This window comes from Diabrotica undecimpunctata, chromosome 7, assembly GCF_040954645.1.
Source record: "Diabrotica undecimpunctata isolate CICGRU chromosome 7, icDiaUnde3, whole genome shotgun sequence".
Lineage (NCBI taxonomy): Eukaryota > Metazoa > Arthropoda > Insecta > Coleoptera > Chrysomelidae > Diabrotica > Diabrotica undecimpunctata.
Window position 1 is genome coordinate 18,272,957 of NC_092809.1, and position 25,465 is coordinate 18,298,421.

The 25,465-nt window shown below is 32.7% G+C and overlaps 1 protein-coding gene across 1 annotated transcript in view; it reads right to left on the reverse strand.

The window, feature by feature from the left end:
- The window catches only part of LOC140446295 (glutamate receptor ionotropic, kainate 2), a 429,700-nt gene that overhangs the window by 77,593 nt on the left and 326,642 nt on the right, over positions 1 to 25,465 (reverse strand). The window contains exon 11 of the mRNA XM_072538832.1: positions 3,414 to 3,671. Coding sequence (XP_072394933.1) covers positions 3,414 to 3,671 — 258 coding nt within the window. The remainder of the gene's footprint in view (positions 1 to 3,413; positions 3,672 to 25,465) is intronic.

A 25,465-nucleotide genomic window follows, 5' to 3' on the forward strand; every position in this document is an offset into this window, starting at 1 on the left:
ATATAATACTTTATTTCAATTACTTTTTACGGGTGATGGGAAGGGTCGCCGACCAAAATGGTCTGCCACCGAGTGTTTTTAACATGGGTTTCATTTCGTACATTATTTGGTTTATTTAAAAAAATAAACAAAAAGCATTTTTTAATTATATGGCCAATTTTCTGGTATATACAATGGGCTGTTCAATAAGTTTTGCAGTTCGATAAGAAAAATACTATTTGATGGTTTAAAATACACTTTATTATTTAGTATAGTCTCCTTAAACAACAATACACTTATTACAACGAGATTCCAATTTATGAATTCCATTTCTAAAGGGAGAATCTGAAAGGACAGCAAAATTCGCTTGTACAGCTATTATGACCTAATTATTTGATAGAAGACCTCTCCATGCAAGAATTTTTTTAGGTATTGAAACAGATGGAAGTCGTCAAGGTGGGGTCAAATCTGATAATTTATGGTTAATTTGTCAAGATGCTTATATGATTCTTTTGGCAACGCTCTAAATGTCCAATGAGAAATCGCATTCGAATGTAATCCCAGCTTTCTAAAACTCAATACTTCAGTCAAAATATTGCTTACACCGTCCAATGAGATTCCTAGGGCTTCTACTAAATCTCTTTGTCACTCGACGATTTTTCAATACGATATTCGTATTTTTTCTACGATTTCTGGCGTTGGTGCTGTTTTTTCACGTCCTTGATGTGGATCGTCTTCAAAGCTTGTACGACCACGTTTACATTCAGCAACACATCTTTCTGCTGTACTAACTGAGTTCTTATTTACATTACATACATTTTCAATATTCAGAATAAAAATTCAATGAATGCTTAATTTTTTTTATTGTAAAAAAATACTGACAGGTCAATAATAAATGGCTTGTAAACAGATCACTATGAAACTTCAGATACGTTTATATATCATTTTTCAAAGTAAAAACATTGCACGTCACAATTTATACCTATTATTTTCGATCTAAGGTTCGATATTCGGCCTATATTCGAGTCGTCAGAGCCACGTTTCTTTTAGAAAGTACATTTAGCGAATATTTAAAGGGTACAGGGGAAAAGACAACTAAGTCAAAAAACTATATTTTTCAGAAAGAAAACAAAGTTTGAAATGATAAAAATCCTATGCTTTTTTACATTTTTAGCTATATATTTTATATATAGAATAATGTTATAATTGAATTTTTATTTCGTAGTTAAATATTTTTTCTTTAATCAAAATGTGTGGATTGAGTTAGTTCTTCCCCTGAACAGATCAAAAAATTTTTATTTTTATTATTTTTTTAATTTCGTAAGACATTTCTACATTACATTAAAAGAACAAACCAAGCTACAAACTACTAAAGTTAATCTGATTCATCATCGGGTTCAGATGTTAACTCAGGCTGATTGGCAAATAGAAGTTGGCTGGAATACTCTTTGGATCCCTATTCTTCACAGAATTTCATTAGAACTTTTAGATCAGCACACTTTTCTTTGGGCAAAGGTATAAGCGTTTGGTAGAGCTAATTGGGTTTTTGAAGATCGAGTACCTTACATTTCCCCTTCTGGTTCTTCCGTTAATCTTTTACTAGAGACGACGTGAAAGATCCGTTATATGTTTCGCTGTTATCCATGGTTTTGCATTTTGTTAAAAAAAAAAACATTAACTGTTTCAGTTGCCGAATAGGAAAAGCAATTTTTTTTTGTAGAACTTAAAGGACAAAAATGTACCCCACTGTTTAAACATTATTCCTTCACATGATACACCAACAAATCTGACCCTTTTTTGCGATAATTTGGTTGAACGTGTACATGATTGAAACCATTTGACAAAATATGAATATTAAAAATATAGAATGACAGCTGTCTTCTAAAATACACTTCAGCGGAAGTTATATTTTGGAGTAGGAAGATTTTTTCCAAAGTCTATAGCGATTGCCTCTATAGTTGATAACTTTCTAGCTTCAGTTTTTGCACGCCTTTTTAATTCATAAAACCAATCGGTCTTCTTCAAATGGAGTGTCTTTTAAAATTCTAGCTTTGTGATATCGTTCTCTAACTTCACTTTTTTGTCATCACCTTTTGAAACTGCCATTCTCCTATCAAGCTCAATATATTTGGCTTTCTGCTCGATAGCAACAGCACGTTTAAGTTTCTGGGTAACCGAAGAAGATGTTAAACTATGACACAAATATTTGCCTGAATGTTTCATAACATATCTCAATATGGGGATGTTAAGTCAAAAATAATTCAAAAAGCTTTTTAACAGGGGTAAACTCAGGAGTCAAACTGTAGTGCTCTTAACGTCCATTTTATGAGCCAAAAACTGCTATAGAAATTTACGACTTTGTTAATCTACCTTATAAGGTCTATTATTATCCTTTCCCCTTCTATAGATCGGCGCCTTGCCAGTTGTTCTTAAAGATGTTTTGATTGTATGTAATCGGAACGCATTAATTTCAAACAGTGATTAAAACGCTTTAAAATTTACAGGTACGTCTACTGCACTGCCATTTCTACTAACTCTTACTTTGTAGCTATAGGAGATTTCATTCAATCTAGCATCTTCTTCGTTTTTCCTTGACCTTCGATGAAACACAGGTCGTAATGAATAAGCCCAGATAAGTAGCTATTTTGGGCATCATTACTATTGTCAATGCCAATCTTATTAAACTGTCTTATTAAATCACTTTTTTCGGCAATAGAAATATTCTGTAAGCACTCATATTGCTTGCACTGACAGTCTTCTCTGGTTTCTAAGGTCGAGGCTCGTAGCTTATTAGCAACATCTGAGAGTAATAACGAATTTCTATCATGAGAGTAATAACGAATTTTATGCACCGTGTAGGTTATTCGCATGTTTCATGTTGACTATGTTGGTTTTTTTCTCTACAATATATATTTTAAACCTTAAATATCTCAGGAGTACGTTTGTTGTTCTCCTTGACGATTTGTCAAGATAAAGTACACGGCAAACAGAAATCGTCGAAAGGTAAACCGGATTTTTTTCATTTTTCGACTATGTTGGTTTTTCCCCTGTACCCTTCATTTGGAAATTAAAAAAATATGGTATTAAAAATATATTTAATTTTTAGCTTATTCATTTTTTAATATCTGTGTCACTGACATTTTAATTTAACGGTACTTTTTCAGCCAACGGCAGGAAGAAATTATTATGGTAGTCGAACTGCATTTTTAATCTTATATACACGGTAAAATACGCACGGAATAACTATTTTGAATGTAAAACTAGAATTTAAATATTTTATTTAAAAAAAAATTAATGTAGCTCGTGAACTGTTAAGCTGTTTATAATTACTAACATTTACGAGTCGAGATCCTTTATATAGCATGCTTTAATAAAACGAAAAATCTAGACATGCAAAGGTATAAACATGCAAAAAACATTCAATTAGCTCAAACCTTAGGATTCAATCCAGATCCCTGCCGCAAAAAGGTTCCTGTGATGAACCAAAAACTGTTTGAGACCGAGAATTGGTTTTCGACAATGTCAGAATCCTGGTGGCAAGGGTGAGGGTTATTCCATTCGTATGGAGAAAACCTCGCCATTACAAATAATGTAAATGACACCAATATGTACGCTGCCAGTACGTACAACCAAATTTCCACAGCTAGGGGGTTCATGAAACTAAACAGTCTGGTGGGTTGACTGGTTGGGACCTAAAAAATATTGTCTAATCAACGTCTATATTGTTCTGTATGAATGTTAACTAATTTAGTCATATTAAATTTATTATTCAATTTTAACCACGTGTACCACTTTAAGTAAAATCAGAGTATTTTATTCGACACCAAAAATATTACAATACTTAATTTAATAATAACTATAAACTTTAAAATTGTACTACTACAAATTGTCAAGTCAATAATAACTGTTTATATATTTTTTCTGGCATTCTTAACTTCACTAGACATTTCTTGATTTTTATCTATAGCTTTTAGCTACAGAGACGCTGGAAGCGTCACTATAGCAATACCTATATTCTTTCTAGGCGACCCTATTCCAAAGAGAATGCCAGTACTGTAAAAGACTTGAAGATAAAGGGAACATAACCGAAGAAGTAAGTTTCCAGATTACGACAGTAATATGTACAAAAAATGAAGTAAAAAAGTTAAGTCGTAATGGGCTTAATGAGAATCTCTGTATCTTGTTTATATCGGCAATGGGATAGTGTCGATGGAATACGTACAGCTCAACAAGGGGTACCATCAAAATCACACGTTAAAAGTGTGTTGCAAGAACTTCATAGAAGGTTTTCTGGAGGACATTTTGGAGTTAAAAACACACTGGCCAGAGTTCGACAATGTGCTCCCACATTGTAGCAACCTCAAGAGCACCTAGAAATCGTGACCGCGCCACCAAAGTAAAACAAGAACTCCTGGGGCAAAGGAACCCGGCTCCGATAAAATCCATCCAGAATTTTTACTCCGCTGTGGCAAATATGCTAGGAAGTGGCTAGCTGATTTCTCTACAGATATGTTAAAATTCGGAGAAATGCCCTATTCACTAAAAAAGGCTATTATATCCATATAGCCATATTAAATTATAGCCACATTAAAACCAGGAAAGGCAAATGATCAGCTCCAAAACTACCAACCGGTTGCACTGTTGAGCTGTGTCTAATGGAACGCTTATACTGTTGGAACGCTTAATTTACAACAGAATTAGTAGAATCATATTTGAATGGATATCTATTGAGCAAGCAGGGTTCAGACCTAACCGCAGCTGCACATATCAGATCCTATCCCTAACAGCAAATATTGAAGCAGGTTTTCAAAGAAAGCAAAACACATCCGTTGCTTTCATTGCCCTATCAGCTCCACACGATACTGTCTGGAGACAAGGACTCATCTGCAAAGTAATCCGTGCCATCCCGTGTTAAAAGGTAACTAAACTCATTGGTAGCATGTTAACCGACAGACCTTTTTAAGTCACAATGGGTAACTTTAAAAGTGTCCAAATGAAGCTCAGCAATTAACTGCCGCAGGGATCTGTTTTGTCACCCTTACCGTTTAATTTATATATCGCGGACCTACCTGGGCCTTTGGCATATTAGCATGACTATTATAGAAACAGTACTAACGGATGACGTTATGGGAGAGTACTTTCGCAAATGGAGGCTACGGCCCAATGTAACGAAAACTAAAGTGTGCTGTTTTCATCTGAATAATACCCAAGACAACAAAAAACTCTCCCTTTACTTTGAAAAAAGACTGCTCACTTATAACTCAACACCAAAATATCTTAGAGTGACTTTGGACAAAATATTAAGTTTTAAAGAACACCTACAAAGAACGGCAATAAAACCGAAAACGCAAAATAATATAGTCCAAAAGCTATGTGGCACCACATAGAGGCCCTTAGCCTCCGTACTCAGATCATCCCCCTGGGACTTGATACTCGGCGGCTGAATATGCTTCCCCGATATGGCTCAATAGCAAACACACGAAGAGTATTGACACCCAACCAAGCCAGACAATGCGAGTGATCCGAAGTACAATTAGACCCACAGCTAACTATTGACTTCACATTCTGACTACCCATCCACCGTGATAAGCTTGATATCGAAACAAACGAACTGCGCTGCATATATCCTCCATTGTTAAGAGCCAACTCCCTTCATCAGGAACATTTCAACCTCACCAACGCTTGGAGAAGACAATGGGAGAGTGACTCATCACAGAAAGCACAACAAATGGCCTGTATTGATTAGAAACCGCCAGGCTTTGAGCTGACCCGCAATACATGGACAACGCTAAACAGAATAAGAACAAGCAGCGGTAGATGTGCTGATAGCATATATATATATATATATATATATATATATATATATATATATATATATATATATATATATGTATATATATATATATATATATATATATATATATATATATATATATATATATATATATATATATATATATATGGGGAAAAGCCCTTACTCCTGAGTGTAATTGTGGTGCGCAATGACAGTTTTTGATCAGTTCCTGAATGCGACCGAAAATGTTTTACAATATATTAATAATACATTAGATGTTTGTTTGTAATACTCAATGTAAGCCATAAAATAGTAAATAAGCTTCATACCATGGAACTGACCTTTCCTGTTGGCGTTAACCGGTCCTTGATAGACCAGTTATTCAAGGCGATAAAGAAGGAAACAGTATTACGTAAATTCCGTAAGGTTTATCTCACATAGAAAGAATCCCTTCAGGAAAAAGAAAAAGTATTAAAGTTTTGGAATAATATTTAAGATGTTAACGAAAAATTCCGAAATGTCAAGTGAAATCTGGCACGTCAGAAAATAATATATAAACAGTTGTTCTTGACAGTTTCTAGTGGTATAATTTTGAAGTTTATAGCTGTCATTGAATTAAGTATTGTAATATTGTTGGTGTTAAGTAAAGCTATTTTAAAGAAGTGTAACAGTATGATATTAAAGAAATTTGCTTAATGAAATGGTAAATAATTTAAATGAGAATGTAAAAATCATATAAGAAGCTTCTTTTAATATGGAAACCTCAGTTAAGGGACGCGTAATAGCCTTAAAACAAGATGCTTAAAGTAATCTTAAGTGTTTGTTATACAAGGCAAAAAAAATATTGATTTTAAAAGTTAAAATTTATTAAGAGAATTAAACAGGCTTAAATGAAAAAAGAAGTATTCTTGTGACGAAGATCTATCAAAAGTCATTTCGTGTGGTATTAGTATAATAGTATTCACAATCAACAAAGATTTACGACTGGGCCGAAAATTGTACTCAAAAAAGTGATGTGAAAAAGCAAGATTTTTTTTTTACTTACAAAAAATCCGCTTCAACCTAAAAAGGTTATTAGCGGGACGGTAAATTTAACGGCACGGTCTTAAAAACAAAAGTAGGTTATCTATAGTGTTTTTTTAATTTAAAATGTCTTTAAGATTGTTTGATAAATGGCATTTAATTCTGTGATGATTGAACGTTTCGCACTTTTCCACTAGCACATGTTTTACCGTAAGAGCTAAACCGCACTCATCACAAATTGGGCGTTTTCTTTCTTAAATAAATGTTCATGAGAAAACTGTATATGTCCAAGTCATAAAAGGGAAATAATTATTGGCTTTCGTCTAGATACCTCAGTAGGTTGTGGTGGTCCAGTCTTATTTTTATCTCCTGAAGCTTTGATGGTGTGGATTTCCATTTATTGTTTCTAACCAATCCGAACAAAATCACCAATCCAATCACTTTTTGTTGAAACCTTTCACTAAATCTCAATTAGATTTCGCTCTCAAAAATTGCAATAATACCTCCCCAGGGATTGATCAAATTAAATACCCTATGTTAATCAACCTACCAAGAGCCGCTAAAGATCTACTGCTACAGGTATTTAATGACATCATTCAAAATAACATCGTTATTGATTCATTTAAAAACGTCATTGTTGTTCCGATCCTAAAGTCTGGTAAAGATCCAAATATTGCAAATTCATACAGACCAATATCGTTACTTTCCTGTGTTTTTAAAACTCTAGAGAGACTCATAAAATTTAAACTGGATTGGTGGTTACAAAAAATAATTTGCTACCAGAAAATCAGTTTAATTATAAAAGAAGCTTTGGAACATTAGATGCTCTAACAACCATTGTGGTAGATGTACAAAATACCTTAACCAGAAACAACTATTTAACAGGACTATTCTTGGATATTGAGGGAGCATACGAATCAGTTTGCTTGTCAACTTTAAGAAATAAAATGGTTAATTTATTTCATATGCCAATCGAATTCGTGGATACAATAATTGGATTTTACACAAAGAGGATCATCTATGTAAGAGATCATAATAACAAGCTAATTGGACCACGATATAATTATCAAGGTATACCACAAGGCTCAGTTTTATCTCCAATCTTATTCAATATATGCAGCTCTGACATACATAACATCCAAATAAATAACAGTTCATTTAAAATCGTACAGTATGCCGACGATTTCTGTATCTATACAGAAAACAAAAAATATGAAACCTGTATACAAAGCCTTAGCAAAGTATGTGAATCCCTTTTTTCATGGTTCTTAGAGAATGGTCCCAATTTATCTATAGAAAAATCAGTAGTATCTATCTTCACAAGATATAACATTCCTACAAATGAAAATATTCTGAACGATCAATGTTTTAAGCTTCAAAATCATGTCAAATATCTAGGCCTTATTTTGGATAAGAAGTTAACTTGGAGACAACACATAGAGTACATGCTTGATAGATGTAACAAAGGCAGTAATTTCCTCAGAATGACAACTAAAACGTGGTGGGGTTGCGATGTAGAAACATCCTTGTTGTTTTATCGCGCTTGTATACGATCTATTCTAGATTACGGTGCTACTCTTTATGGTTCCGCCTCTAAGAACCTTTTAAGAAAAATCGACACGTTTCAAAATTCTATTATGAGGGTATGTATGGGTGCTATGAGATCAACCCCTATAGTTATTTTCAAGCGTCCGTCAACTTAACGAGTCAGATCTTACAAACAAATATTGGGAGAAAAAACCTTCCCCGCCTTTATGCATGACATTACAGAATAATCCTATTTTTTTCAAGAAATTGGACACGGTTGACAGAAGCTTAAACTACTTTTCTTTATTTCACAGAAGTCAGGTTAAAATATCCACTTATAGTGAGAACACCACTATGAGTAGCAATTTTCTAATATCTCTACTGCAGGATTATAGGGAAGCCACAGTAATATACACGGACGCATCAATAACAACAGAAGGGACTGGATGCGCATACTTTTTACCTGCTACAAACGTAGAATTCAAGTATAAACTACCATATGAATTTTCAATCTTTTCAGCGGAATCAATAGCTATACTTGAAGCTCTAAAATATGTTAAAAACACCTGCAATAGACATATCTTAATTTTGTTAGATTGCCTTTCAGTTTTGCAGAGCATAAAAAACGTTGGATTGCCCTCAACATTTAGCAACCCCTACATATTTGAAATAAAAGATCTATTGTATCATTTATCATCGACTGAAGTCAACTATATTTCCAAAAATCAAGTCAACTATATAAATCCAAAACTGGATTTCTAAAAAATCAGCAACTTAGATGGAAAGAGCAATGGAAACATTACTGTTCTACAAACCCTAAAAAGTATACCTCTTTACAAACAACTATACCTCAAACAACCTGGTTTTAGAATTTCAAAGCTCTTCGTAAATATATTACTACTATTCGAATATGTTTTGGACATGCATGCTACCCATGCCATTTATTTAAAATTAAAGTCGTCGCTGATGATAGTTGCAAACATTGCGGCAAGCTAGGTGACCTCGATCACATCTTCTTTGAATATCGTAAATTTATTCAGCATTCAAACTCCCTGTATATAAAATTAACTAAATGCAATACATACGCTCCATATAATATACAGTCCTTGTTAGCCATAGGTTCTGTAACAATATATAATTTAATTATAGAATTTTTGTCAGACACATGCATAGCTTTATAAATCTGGTACTCGTTCATGAAAATTTTCATGAGCGTGTATAGGGTTAGACTTGTACCCTTTGTTTATCCTATATGTAACAATACCTTATCCGTGGTCCGGTATTGTTTGTCTGTTAAAATAAATGTCTTGACGGACCCCTAGACGAGAAGCGAGTGTCCTTGTATTTTCCGTCGACGTGTTCTTCTATTAATTATTCGTCTATTTCGTTTTAGGGATATCGCTGTGTATTTGTCTGAGAGAAATAATCTGTACTTATGTGTATATACCTTCTTAAGGAATATATTATAACCTTCCGAGACTGGCTGAATGACAAAAGTCTATGACAAAAAAAAAAAAGAAAAAAAAATATTATCTGAAATTCTATGTTTGAGAATTTCTGTGCTGTTAATTATTGCGATTCTGACTCCATTTTCAGTTTGGACGCGTCTGTTTAGTATACTGTGTAATCGGAATGGGAGTTAATTAGATAGGTATCTGAAGAGTTGTATGATAAGATTAGAGTTGGTGCTATTTTTCTGAAATTGTAATAGACTGCAATTGACTGTTGGAATTTTTATAATCCAAGGTAAAAATGAAGATATAAAGCAATAAACATGGATGTAAAAATGTATTAACTATTAACAATATATTAGGTAATACGAAATAAGTTCGTATTTAATGGGATTCGGAATTGACCATACTTTACACGTTAGTTTTTGAGTCAATTCGTAAAGTTATTTACGAATCACTTACGTTACTTTGCTTTAATATATCTTACTATCTTATATACTAAAACGGTAAGCCCTTTTCTTGTCCACCACTTTACTCAAAAACCATATTAGATAATTAAAATATTTTTTCGGAATATTATTAGTATTACGTATGAGATTGTCAAGATATACTTTTGGTACAAAAATTCACTTCCGGTTTTGAGATGACCGGAAGTTAAAATTTACTTTAAGTTTTAGACCCCACAATGTATATATGGATCGAAAGGTCTCGTCGAGACGAATCTAAATATGTACTTCCGGTTGCGATCCGACACCGGAAGTGACCCGAAACGCGCATAAAACGTCAAGATAGAGCAAATCTGACACCGGATTCGTGATCAGCATGCAAAATTAACTGCTAAATGATATCCATGTCGACATTTGATAAACTAAAAATTGCATTCCGGTTTTGAGGTCGACTTCCGGTTTCGTTTTTATTAGTCAAATCAATAGAGAATTCAACGTAGAGTTCAAAAATGTAAGTTCACGAAATTATCATTTATAGTTTTTGAGTTATTGATAAATATTTTTACTTCCGGTCATTGTATATATTGTATATTTTTCTCGCAAAATAAAAATTTCATTTAAAAAACTCGATGTCGAGTTGGTCCGCTAGTTACTGCTAATTTGCTAAAATCATATATTTATTAATAATTTGTATTTAATAAATTTTACAATGTTTGTACTTTTTACAGTACTGCAATTTTTTGTTCTTGACGTTTAATTTGTAACTGCGAGATACAATATTAAAGGAAATATATAAATTTCAATTGACGAAACGGTACAATGGCAATGATTGTTTGAGTGTTTACATCCACCCTATCCCAATAGCTTCCGGTATTAAGCGATATTTCACCACCACACTTCCGCCGACTGAGCATGCCAACAAATACAATATATTTATTAGCAAATAATTAACAACTAGACATTAAATTATAAAAGACGCTAACATACATCAACTAAACTGTTCACGTGAATACAAAGGTGTAAAAACAGAAACGTGTAATACCGTCACAAATAAGAGAAAATTAACTTTGCTAAATAGAAACAAAGTAATCTAAATCAAAGTAATAACATTAATATGATCTAACATTTATTCTCTAACGTTTTTAAGCTAGAATAATAATTATACAGTAATGGCCTAACGACTGGACAAAACCTATAGTAACGACAATACATAAAAAAGGCAGCTTATCCCTAAATAAATAAATAAATTTATTTAGGGATATATCATTTCAGCAGGTTTGGTATTTCAGCATGAATACACTTCTTGCACCACGTTTACTATAAATGATAATATGCATCCACAGACACGTCGTACAGTACGTACAGAAGAAGTTGTTGCTGCTGTAGAGCGTAGCATACAGAAAGACCCGAATCAGTCTATCTCCCATCGTGCACAGCAGTTGGATACGTGTCCATTTACTTTAGGGAAGATTTTACAAAAGATCTTCATCAAATAGAGGAAACATAATCACCTAGCAAGGCGTAGATTTGGTGAGTGGGTCCAAAATGAGATTGCCGTTGATTCCGATTTTCATAAGCGAATTTTGTTTAGCGTTGAAGCTTACTTTTGGTTAAATGGCTACGTCAATAAACAAAACAGCCCTTTATGGAGTTAAGCTATTTCTCAAATGTATGTTGAGAAACCATTACATCCAAAAAAAACTGACTGTTTGGTGTAATTTGTGGTCTGGTGGAGTCATTGGACCGTATTTCTTCAAAAACGATGCTGGCCAGAATGTTATAGACAATGGTAACCGCTATGGAGCCATGATTAGTATCTTTTTTATTTCTCAATTGAACAACTATGATATAAAAAAAAGTTGACATCATCTATCTATCGTCCGTCGGAAAAATCAAACAAAAATATATCTTCCAGACCATCTTTTACCACCTTTAGTCCAGACAAATTAATATATGTATTTAATATATTTTTTACCACCAAAAATGAGATGTTTTAACCAAATAATGCTTCAAATATAATGTTCAGAATAATTTTGAATTACGTTCCGCTAATGAACTTGTTTTTTGTCCTAAAAAGTAGAAAAAAATTTCAATTATATTGCTTTCGTCTAAATATAATCGTCTAATTTTAACTATACTAATGACCAAGTATCAATTTTCAAGTTTTGAACTGATTGATTTACGATAAGTAATCCGGTTATAAAAATACCGGCTTGTGCCTTATCTAAGGGACTGGACTTGCAAATTTTTAGTTTAGTTGTATCTTTGCAACTAATTTAATTTAACTTTAATTTTGAGTTGTGTTGAAATTTTGTTGCGAGTAGTTATAATAATTGTAGTATTTTTTTGTTGTTTTTTTTTGTAGTAGTAGTAGAGAAAGTGTAGTAGTCAACAATCTTTTAAGAGTTAGTGATACAAAAAACGATGACACCGAGACTGTAACTGTAGAAAAGACTTTCAAAGAATAGGATTGTTTTGAATGAACAATCTAAGAGAATTTGTATGAACGTTTACAAAAATCTTCAAAATGATCCTGAAAATAGTTGTAAAGGCAGTATTATAAGAAAAGCGGCCTTTTTAACTGGAATTCCGTATTCTACCATGTGCGACATCGTGAAAAGTGGTGTTAAAAAGAGAAAAACAAAATCGGATGCTGAAAACCTAAACAAATTAATATCGTGACTGCTAAATGTTTAAGGAATTTGGTTTACGAGGAATACTAAAAAAATGTAATACTAACAGTTGATATTATATACACCAAGCTTGTTGCTATCGTAAGAAGCTGCCCTAAAACCTTCCGTAGACGGCTAAAAAAACTTGGGTTCAAATACAACATCGTTGATAAACGGGTGGCTATTATGGAAAGTAAGAGGATACTACACTGGCGTTTGGAATATTTAAAAAAGTTTAAGTATATCGAGACCAACAGCGGACTATATATTATTTTGACGAGACATCGTATGACACGCATGATACCGCTAGCAAGGGTTAGACTGAGGGTTAACTTAGGTGCCAGTTGAAAGGAGTACCTCCGAATAAAGGTTCTCGGATGATTATTGTGCACTGTGAATCTGCAAATGGTTGGGTGCCAAATGGGTTAATGCTTTGCGGAAAAAAATAGAAAAATGTAGTGTAGATTATCAACAGAATATGAATTCTACTATATTCAAAGAGTGGTTTAAAAATACACTACTTCCCAATATAACACCGGGCAGTGTGATAGTTACGGACAATGCTAGCTACCACTCAAGGCTTCTCAGAAAAATTCCAGAAAAATTCTGTTTCTCAGAAAACATTTCGTTTTCAAAACAGGAACTAAAAGATTTCCTCTCAGATAATGATTTATATTTTAAAGACAACTATAAAAAGAAACAGTTACTTGAAGTGCTTCGTACTAAAACTTATAAGAAACTATATATACTGGACATTACTGCAATACAACATGGCCATACTGTTTTGAGGTAACCACCTTATTTTTGCACATTCAATCCTATTAAACTTATTTGGGGAAAAGTAAACAAACGGATTCGGAGGAAAAATAGTTTTCCAAAATTTGACGCGAAAGTGGTCGATTTAATTCGATATGAACTATCAGAGATTACAAGTGCCGACTGAAAAAAAGCAGTAAACCATGTAGTGAAATAGAAAATGAGTACAGAAGACTAGGACAATTATTTTCAAATAGTAGACAACTTATTATTAATCTGGTGAATAGTGACGATGATGAGAGCTCGTCTGCAGGGGAAGTATTTTAGACAAGGTACGCTAATATGATGATTATTTCAGGTAAAACAACTCAGTTTTCCATTATAAATTGCTAACTTTGTTAAAAACTCGTTCTCATATGTTTCAGGCACTTGTCATATGTCGTATAATTTTAATATATCTACGTCATACGTTATTGGTATATAGTATATACCAAAAACTATACATACCAAAGACGTATGACATAGATATATTAAAATTGTATGACATATAACAAGTGCCTGAAATAAATGAGAAGCGTTGAAAAGCCCTATAGAAGATGCCGTTGTATCACTTAGTATTTTTTTCGACAGGGTGTTAGAGTGATAATTTTTTTACAATACACTTTTAACCATTTAAAAAACAAATAAATATAACGTTTTGTTTGTTTTTCCAAAATCAGATTTTCTGCTCTTTGACTATAATATACACATTGCACATTGTTATTTTATGATTTAATACTTGTATCAAAAAATTTGTGTCGGTGAAACAACCAATATCGCGATACGTCCCTGGACATCTGTTACTCGAATTTCATAAAATACAAATATTATCTGTTTGAATTTGCCGACAGACGAAATATCCATGGACCCGACTTTACAGGAGCTGTCGTTTTAATATGAAGGCGCAACATGTCACACAATTCGTGCCACAATTGATTTATTGAAGGAAACGTTTGGTAACTGCATAGTTTCACGTTTTGGACCATCAATTAGCCTCCAAAATCGTACGATTTAACACTGATAGACTATTTATGTGGGGATATGTGAAGGTGCCAGTCTACGCCGATAAGCATGAAACGATTGACCACTTGGAGGACCACATTCGCCGCGTTATTGCCGATAAATAGCGACAAATATTGGAAAAGTTATCGAAAATTGGACCTCCAGATAAGACTACGTTAGAGCTAGCAATGACGATCATGTGCCAGAAATAACATTTAACTTATAATGTTAAAAGATTACCTTTCGAATAAAGTCAATTTCATGTAAATCTATAAACATCATCTTTGTTTTATTCCATTTCAAAGTTATATATGTCGAAAAAAAACCCTTTTCTTGATATCACATTTCTAAACCAATACATTATCTATTACAAAAAAACCTTGTTTATTGTTCCAACAGTATCGGCAAACAATCTAACACAGTTCTATCCCCTAGAGTTAATTGTCCCAATCATGAGTAAAGATTCCAATCAGAAACAGTTATATTTTCCAACTAGTCCTTTCTAACTTCTGCGATATATTTTTAAACCCACACGCCATTAAACTGACCAACTCATAGTAGTCTTAATCTCATAAATTCAGATCCGTCGATAAAATAATCCAACAAAGACAGTTAACTTTTATCTTTCAGCCATTTCTGGTACATTTATTGGGGTTGGGATACTGATAAATTAAAATTACTTGCCATCCAATATAAACTAGACGCAGAGACAACGCTATATGAAAGCGTGTGCAATTAAAATTATGAGTTTCATTTTGCCAGCTAAAATAGTTATATAATTGAAAGTTTTATAACCCTGCTAGAAAAAAGCAATAAAATTAAATCTAAAGCAACCAATTAAAATATTGCAATATATATATATATATATATATATATATATATATATATATATATATATATATATATATATATATGTCTTTGTAATTCTAATTTAAATTTCCACAGTTCTTCTATATGAATATACCTACTGTTCAAATTTTTATCTGATATCATCTGAATATAGTAGATCCCTTAATCCTCCTTTCACTATCCACTAGCTTATATCTACCTTAGGTAATAGTAGAAACACCGCAGCTGGGACTGATGATATTCCTTATGCATTCCTAAAGCACTTGTCTAATTATGGTCTTAATAAACTCATCAATTTATCCAATATAATCTGGATTTTAGTCAGTTTTAGCGTACAAGCGAAGCAGTAACATCTCCAGAAGATGCCAACCCCTAGTTTAGATGAAACGTCGAGAACTAATTTGAGAAGATAACGGCCTAACAGCCCGAACAAACATTTTAACATAATCTGGAGTTCCCATAAATTTCCATCTTAGTGGAGCAAAACTACTGTTATACCAATACTCAAGCCAAATCAGCCAAGTATCTTTCCAAGATCTTACAAGCCGATCTCTCTCACGTGAACTATGTGTATGCTAATGGAAAAAATTATCAACAAACGTCTTTTATGGTATTCCAAAGGAAAAATCTGGCTAGCAAAGACAGCGCTCCATAAGAGATAATCTGGTACTCCTCCAAACCCATATGTCCAACGCAATTAATTGCAAACAAAATTTGATAGCAACTATCTTTGATATAAAAGGCGCATTTGATACTATCTCTAGAAACGTAATCCTTGACAAACATTTTGAATGTAACCTTACTGGCAACATATACGACATTCATTAAAATCTTCCTAACATCTAGATCGTTCAGGGTTTCTGTCAACAACTTCCTTTCTTCTCCACACATCCAACATGGAGGAGTTCCTCAAGGTTCAGTTTTAAGCACATCCTTCCATTCATTCTTTCGGTTACCAAGTTAGGTGAAAATATAGCTCCACCAATTAACTAATAATGTACTGTCATGGTAAATCCAACGCAACTACTAGTAAAATTCTATAATGAGGAGTAAATGACCTACAAAACAAAGTAGCTTCCTAGGACTTACCCCCTCCCACTCTAAATCCAAAGTTATGAAATTTAGCAGAAGAATGAGTTCTTTTAATCCTAAATCATATCAACAACTCCAAATTAGCGGTTGTTGATAATTGCAAAATATTAGGGCTGATATTTGATTCAAGATTAACCTGGAAACAACACGTACAGCAACTTAAAGGAGTTTGCCTGAAAAGGTTAAACCTAATCAAAACACTCTTACATTATCATTGGGGTGCGGAATAAACTACGTTACTAAAAGTTTACAGATCACTAATCCGCTCCAAGCTCGACTATGGATGTTTCGTCTATATGTCTGAAACTAAATCAATCTTAAATTCACTAAATACAGTACACAACACGGCTATTCGTCTATGTCTTGGAGCATTCCGTTCTAGTTCGGCAAAAAGTCTTTACCGTGAAGCTAATGAACCTTGCCTATGGATTAGGCAAGCAAACCTTCTCTCACCTTACCTTCTTCTGAGGTAGGTTCACTGAGAGTTTAATTTCATGCAGCACTGAAGTAACCTTATTCCAGTGAATCAGCCAGGTTGATAGATTAAGCTTCTTCAGTCTAAAGCTATTTTCTTGTGATATTTTAAAGTAATTATAATAAGCCACAATTAAAGGTTACAGTAAGTTTATTGACGTTCAATTTCCACTTCGGAAATCGTTCTCAAAATACTCAAAAAACCTATTTTAAGAACGTCTTTTTAATTAAATTTAGATATCTCTGACTTTTTAAATAATCTTTAAAAAATATAGACTTATTTAACGCCCATTAAATAGTCTCCCTTAACCAGTGTAGATTTTCCACTGACTAATAATCGATTTACAATTCCATTATTATGAAAACAAGCTTCGTCACTCCACAAAACTCTAGTTAAAAAGTTATGAGTCTCTTGCATCACTACTTGCATTATGGCGATGAAGGTAAGTCTTCGATCCCAATCGGTGGGTCCCAATTTATAAACCAAACGCAGGTTAAATGGATGGTCATTGTACCCAAAAAACGTATTTTGAGAACGATTTCCAAAGTGGAAATGAAAACGCCAATAAACTTACTTTAACCTTTAATTGTGGCTTATTATAATTACTATAAAATACCGCAAGAAAATAGCTTTAGACTGAAGAAGCTTAATCTATCAGCCTGGTATAATCACTGGAATAAAGTTACTTCAGAGATGCATGAAATTAAACCCTCAGTGAGGGTTTACTCATGAGGTTTACTCAAACCTACTTACCTATTTCAGTTTATCTCGAAAAAATATGGCAATCGTAAAGAGATTGCCTATAGGACATACCCGTCTAACTCATGGCTACCTGATGACATCTCCACAATCAAAATGTCAGCAGCAATACGACTCTCTGAATCAGACATATACTTATCGAATGCCCTTTTTATGCCAAAATACACCAACTGCTCCATATCAGTACTATTTTCAACGGAGTCCTAAACAGCACAGACCAAATAAAAAAGGTTATCAAATTTCTCGAGAAAAGTCAACTGCTCAACGAAATATAAATGTTATGTTTTTCTTATTTTCTCTTTATGTTAAATGTTAACTACATTATTTTGTAATTTATATGATATTACCATGTAAATCGTAACTCGTGCTAATGACCATATTTTCGAAAAATTACCAAAAATGTTAGTTATAAGTTAAAATAATACAAATTGATAATACAGACTACTCGGTATTTGCAGACAACTGCAAATTTATTAGAATGATTAGATGCTGACAAACATTTTATTACTTACAACTATAATAAGAAAATAGAAATCTAAATTTTGTTATATCTGGATGATATTAATGTAATAGTTTTTTATATTTTGATATAGTTTAATAGATAATTAAACAATATAAACAATATATATATATATATATATATATATATATATATATATATATATATATATATATATATATATATATTGTTGTGGTATTCAAAATTGAAGAGTAAAAATATTAAATGTACGATGAAATCAATATTTCAGAGATTATAGAAAGTAAAACTACTCCGAACTGCCTGGAATTAACCAAAGGTAATCTTAGTCATAATTAATCTTTTGTATAAATATAACAAGTGGATAGTGCGGGTACAATGAATAGAAGTTAACGATGGTTTTTTCTCATAAGCCATAAAGTGTTCCGTAATCCGGGTTTGCGCCATGAACAGGGCAATAAAAATAGTTAATAAGTAAATGGTTTTTCGGAATCTGTAAATACCCAGTAGAAATTAAGTGTCCTTATAGAAATAATATAAATTAGGAAAGTTTGTAGGTATTTCTGATTTTATGTGGGGAGTGGTATGCAAATTTCTGATTGGCCGAGAATTTGGAAAGTGGTGAGATGGGTGTGTATAATGAGAGGTTGGATGGATGGATAGATGAGATGAGAGAAGTAGTTAGTTCCAGTTTCTTAAAGTGAATGGTTGGTTTTCGAGGTGGTCTCCAGGGGTAGTAAGTGATAAAGAATAAGTTGTGAGTTGGTGAAGTAAGCGTGTCCGACGGTAGTTGATCTGGTACACATTTGTAAGTAAACTTTTCCTACTTGTATTCTACGTATCGCTGTTTATTTCGGAACGAGAGATTAAGTTTGGCGAGAGGAAAAGAGGCTGGCATCATTGGAAAGGTACGTGCATTCGAAGGAGAGCATTGAAGACACTAAATTGCAATATCTTGTTTAATATTGCCAATTACATAGGAGGCTGTTGAGAACTGATAGTTAATTTTGCATAGAACGAGGAATTGGACAACTTAAGGCAGAGGAAGAGTTTCAACGGGAGAAACATTCATAATATATTCAATTTGAGAATTTTGGGTCAAATAATATTATATCATATTAGTAACGTGTGAATAAGTTGTCGATAGTCGAAGGAGATCAAATCGTCGGTATACTGCGAAAACCAGGTAAATGACAAATTTTAAAATATTGAGTTAAGTATACCAAAATTCTCAGCTTTTTCCGCTCTATATACAGGTAAAACCCAATAAATGATACGACTTAACGTTCAGCAGATAATTTGTGTAATAAACAAATAAGTTACACATAACCAACTTTTCATTTTCAAATAAAACAATATATCGCTACTTACTTCCATAAAATTAAAGTTCTATTGCATGTAAAACAAAGTAAGCCCACATATATTATTATGCCGAACAACAATATATTTTTACTACTGCATACTATATTCAGTAAAATGTTGATAAGTGTCTTTAATACATTTTACGTGTATGATTTATTAAAATTTCTGTTTCATATCGACTAGTAAAAACCTTTAAGTACACTTACTTCATTCTACCTGAAAACGGGTTGAGTTAAAATTTAGAAATTATTACTAAGCTAAAACCATAAATGACCTTAATGGTGTTAAGTTTAAAAATTATGCTAAAATTAAGCAGACTATTAAATAAAATTGCTTGTCTTCTATATTTGTGACTAGGAAGAAAGTTTTGAAATACTTTGTTAATAGGTATTAATTAGTTACTTGTTGTGCAATATCTTGTGATTTTTAGATTTCTTTGAAATTGAAGACACCAGTTCAATTCTTGATGATTCTCAGAACAATATAGTCTCAATGATGGAATCCATTTTTGATAGTGACTTTTCAGATGTAGACCCCACATATCAGCCAAGTGAAGAGGGATTACTCTCTTTAGGAAGTCTATATGAATTACAAACAGCTGATTTTGATATGAGAAAGAAAATACTGAAATAGGTGCACCGACGAACAATTTAGTGTCAACTGAAATAGCTAGTTAAATATTAAATCTACTTCTTGACAAAGTATGGAAAGACGTCCATCCACTAAAACGTTGGAGAAAAGCTAACTCCAAAGAATGGGTAATAAATGTCGCAAAAAGGAGGCGTGCTAAGGGTTTGCCTTATGGGATAAAAAAAAAGAATGGACCAGCAAAATTGTCAAAACCAGTCAACTGTTCAGAGTGCGTTTAAAAATGTGCCAGTTATTTCAGCGAAGATTACAGACAAAGACTATGTCGTGATGAAATGGAGCTACCAAAGAGAGTCGTTGCAGTTTGTCGAAGTTAAAAAAAAAACACGTGCATTTTTCAAAAAGTGTTACTTTTCTTTGAATGGTCAAGACATACAGGTATGTGAGAAATTTTTTTGTAAGACGCTTTGTATATCAGCGTCGTTAATACAAGATGTTGTAAGAAAAACTGATATTCTAGGCTGTTATGCAGATACGGATAAAAGAGGCAAGTATACACCACCAAATAAAACAAGCAACAAGACCAGAAAAATCGTGAAGGCTCATATTGAGTCGTTTTCAACCATGGGCCCACATTATATTCGGCAATGTTCAAAGAGTAGATATTTGAACAAAACTTTAAGTATAAGAAAAATATACCAACTTTGTATAAATGACTGTGGGAAGAACAAACTGGAAGGTGTTAGCGAAATTACATATATTGAAGAATATTTTCTAACGACTATAATTTAAGCTTTTTTGTTCCTAAAAAAGATCAATGTTTAGTTTATAATAAATATGATAGGTCTAATCCAACTGACAAATCGAATCGAAGAAAGTTACAGAGATCAGAAAAGAAAAGAAGTATGTAATCTTGAAAAACAAAATTCTACAATTTGTGTGTATATGAAGCCGCATTACCAAATGCAGATTACTGTTTTGCCTGGTCAGACATTAACGGTAGACGAGGAAGTTCTGAAATAGGAAGCATTATACTCCACTACTTATCAAAATGTGTTCCAGAATAATATGTTAGTGAAATAAGTTTATTTTCTGATACCTGCAGAGGACAGAATCTTAATTATCATGTTGTAGCCTTACTACTATGGGATGTTCAAAACCTAGACCATTTAAATATTATTGAACACAAATTTTTAGAGTCTGTACATTCCTATATGGAAGTTGACTCTATGCATAGTATCGAAACCGTTAAAAAACACAGATCTATCTATGGGATGCCAGATTACTTGTCTGTTTTTCAAAATGCAAGAGGAACTGAAAATATCAAGGTTGATGATAAAAAAGTATGTATAGAACCATACAAATGTAAAGAATTTAAATACTACGAGTTTTATGATTCAAAAAATTTGTCACACACTTTAATTAAAAACCGGACAAAAGACCAAAGCGGCAAAAATATAATGTGGTTGAAGATAAATAGAATGAGATTCGTGATTGGAGAGACAAACAGAATCTATTTTTTATTATGACATGTCAACAAGCTTCAATTATTTCCTTACTGATACTGCACGGCAGTCACCAAGAAAAAAACACGCCAATTTACAACTAATACAAACAAGCAATCTTGAAGAACTTTATGATGAACATTTGCCAATTAGCCTAGCAAAAAAGAGAGATTTGGTACAGCTATGTGATAAGGGAGTGATACCGGAGGAATATCAAGAATGGTATCGTAATTTGAAAACGGGAAATGATGTAACAGACATCTTGCCAAAGCCTGCTTTCAGTGACGAATCGGACGAGGAAGCCTCATAATAATATTGTTATTATTATAATATATAATATTGTTAGTATTATATTCGAAATAAATATGTTTTTTCTATAAAACTGCCTATCATTCATATAAATAATAACTATAACTACAAACAGCTCTTAATAAAATTTTCAGGGAAAACCAGTTAAATGTCATAAATATCGACTAATACCTTAAAACATTGCTATTACCTAGTAAAAGCCTCATATCTCGATCACAAAACTGGAAAATATTATACTTGGTTTATTATATTTGTGTTAAATATGTTATTTGAAGAGTAACTGATTTATTTATATTTACAGGTAAAACCAGGTAAGTGATAGCATTTCCAACTTAAATTTAGGATTACTCAGATAGATGTCTCAACTTTTTCAAACTAATGATAGAATATCATTTCAGATAATATATGCATCATTCACTAGAATACCTAATATCAAAAACAAGCTGACTGCTTTATTCACAATAAAAAACTAAACTTTAAAACATTTTTTCTCGATTTCGGTATTTCGACATTTACCTGGTTTTCGCAGTATACCGACGAAATTTGTTCTGAGAGGGGACACGGAGCTGTGGAGAGAATTGGATAATTCATACAAATTTTTCTTGGTACAATCGATATACCAAAATTGCATTAGGAACGACACTGAATATTATTTGATTTGTTTATGTAGAATAATAAGCTGGATTTTGGATTGTAATTGTATTATATTATCCATGCATTATTGAAGGTTCACGTACGTAGAACGAATTTTGTTTGATAAACATTGTATGCTAATAATTTTTGGAGGTATTTTAATCAGTTTATTTTATTACATTATTTTCATATCATATGTTGTTTTATTCCGTTATTCTTTGGACCTAACCCATCAGCTGTAAAGTATAGATATTGAATCAGGAGTAAAACCTGAGATAACAAAATTGAAAGGTGTGATACAAATCATAAATTAAAAATTTAAATAATGTTTTGTATATATTTTTTGTAAAGTTTTAAAATTAAAATTCTTGATATCACATTAATATATATATATATATATATATATATATATATATATATATATATATATATATATATATATATATATATTACTTATTCGTATATACTGAGTCGATTAACATCATTGTCGTAACCAAATTAGTACACTATAACCTAACCTTTGATCTAATTTTACACTTCACTAAACACCTTCGGGATACAACGATTTTCAAGGGACTTAGCTTAACGTTTGTTACGTCAATTTAAACGTCTATATCGGTTGTGGTATATTTGTCTAATTTGACTCCCCCGTAGCGATTGGAATCGAAGGCGTAGTTAACTACAAGGCAAAATACTGATTGGATCAAACTTGTTGTTCGATACAAATTATTTGTCAAGGAACTGTAATTTATATATATTCTTAAAGTCTATATATATGAATATATGTATATAAATATATGTACAGGGTCATCTCAAAATAACGTAAGGTTGATCATGAATTTTTTGTAATAAATGAGCTCTACATATGTGTAGAGCTCTTGATACTTTCTTTGAATAAAAATAAACTTTAGACTGAAAGCGTACGTTTAGTCAAGAAATCTCCAAGAAAAAATCCTTTAACAAACCAGACAACTTATTTGTTAAAAACCTATGATGCTTATTGCCAGTAACTGTTCAGCCCAAAAAGTAATGTCCAATAATGCATGATCCAACAATGCCTCACAAAATATTCAACGTCCACCTGTTCTGGGACGTAACTCAAATATACGAATATTTTTACCAAATTAATAATGATAATTATGTAAATTAACGAATCCATTCCGATAAAATGTGGATTCGTCCGAAAATAATAACATTTGAGTTTTTGAGGCAGTGTACGTTTATTAAATTATTTTAATTACTTGCAAAATACTACATCAATTTTCGATAGCATAGTCGTCCTTCTCATGTAATAAGCCCTTGCCCTTATCAGGCCGTGGTAAGATTCTAAAAATTATTATTCCTTCCTGTCTCCATTGGCTAAGATTCTGTACCAGATGGAGTGTTTCACGTAGAGATTTTCTTACCAGAGTCTCCATTTAATATTTTCCTCTGCCAATAGTTCTATTTCTTGTGTTTAGCGATGTGGCCAATTAATTTAGGTATGATCGATTTAATTTTTACAATAGTCTTTCTTTTATGTTAAGCTTCTCCAGAATTGACATTTTGGTTCTGTGCTTTGTCCAGAATACAAGTAAAAATCTTCGGCAGAGCCACATTTCGAAGGATTCGATCTTACTTCTATTCGATTGTTTTGAGATTCTATGCTTCAGCTGTATATATTTATTAATGAAAATAATTGGGAATGTGGCATTAGGATAATTGATTACAATACTGTCGTTATGTGGGGGTACGCTATCTTGTTGCCATAACTTCTTTTTGCATCAAAGAATCTTCTCCAGTAACAAAGGTAGCAGAAAATTTAGATAATCTCTGACTTTTTAAATATTCTTTAAAAAATATAGACCTATTTAACGCCCATTAAATAGTCTCCCTTAACCAGAGTAGATTTTTCACTGACTAATAATCGATTGACAATTCCATTATTATGAAAACAAGCTTCATCACTCCACAAAACTCTAGGTAAAAAATCATGAGTCTCTTACATCACTACCATATAATGGTGATGAAGATAAGTCTTCGATCCCAATCGGCAGGTGCCAATTTATGAACAAAACGCAGTTTACATGGATGGTAATTGAAGTTTTTTAAAATCCTTTGAACTGTAGTCAAAAGATAATTTGCTGCAGTTTCTGATTCTGGTAAGTTCCAATTCTAATAGGTGTGATTTAACAAAAGCAAAATGGGACGGCAGGAAGATCATGCATAGACCACATATACACACTGGAACAACTGTTGGAAAAGAAAAAAGCAAAAAATAGAGATATACACTTGGCATTTGTGGATCTGAGAAAGGCGTATGACTCTGTACCAAGGTCAGAACTATGGGAGGCAATGTACAAATTAGAAATACAGACGGAACTCATAGAAGCTACAAAAGCTCTGTATAAAGAAAATAAAGTGTCCATTAAAATGGGAACAAGAATCATAGGAGACTTCACCACAACAAAAGGGCTCCTGCAGGGTTGTTCCACATCTCCAACCCTATTCAAAATATACTTAGAGAAAGCCTTGACTACATGGAAAAGAAAATGCGAAGGCATGGGAGTACCGGTACGGAACGAATACCTATATACGTTAAGTTTTGCAGACGATCAAGTAGTGATTGCACAAGACCAAGACGACCTCAGCTACATGATGAAGAAACTACAAGAAGAATATACCAAGGCTGGCCTAGATATTAACCTCGCGAAAACAGAGTACCTATCTACAAGTGAAGAAGACAT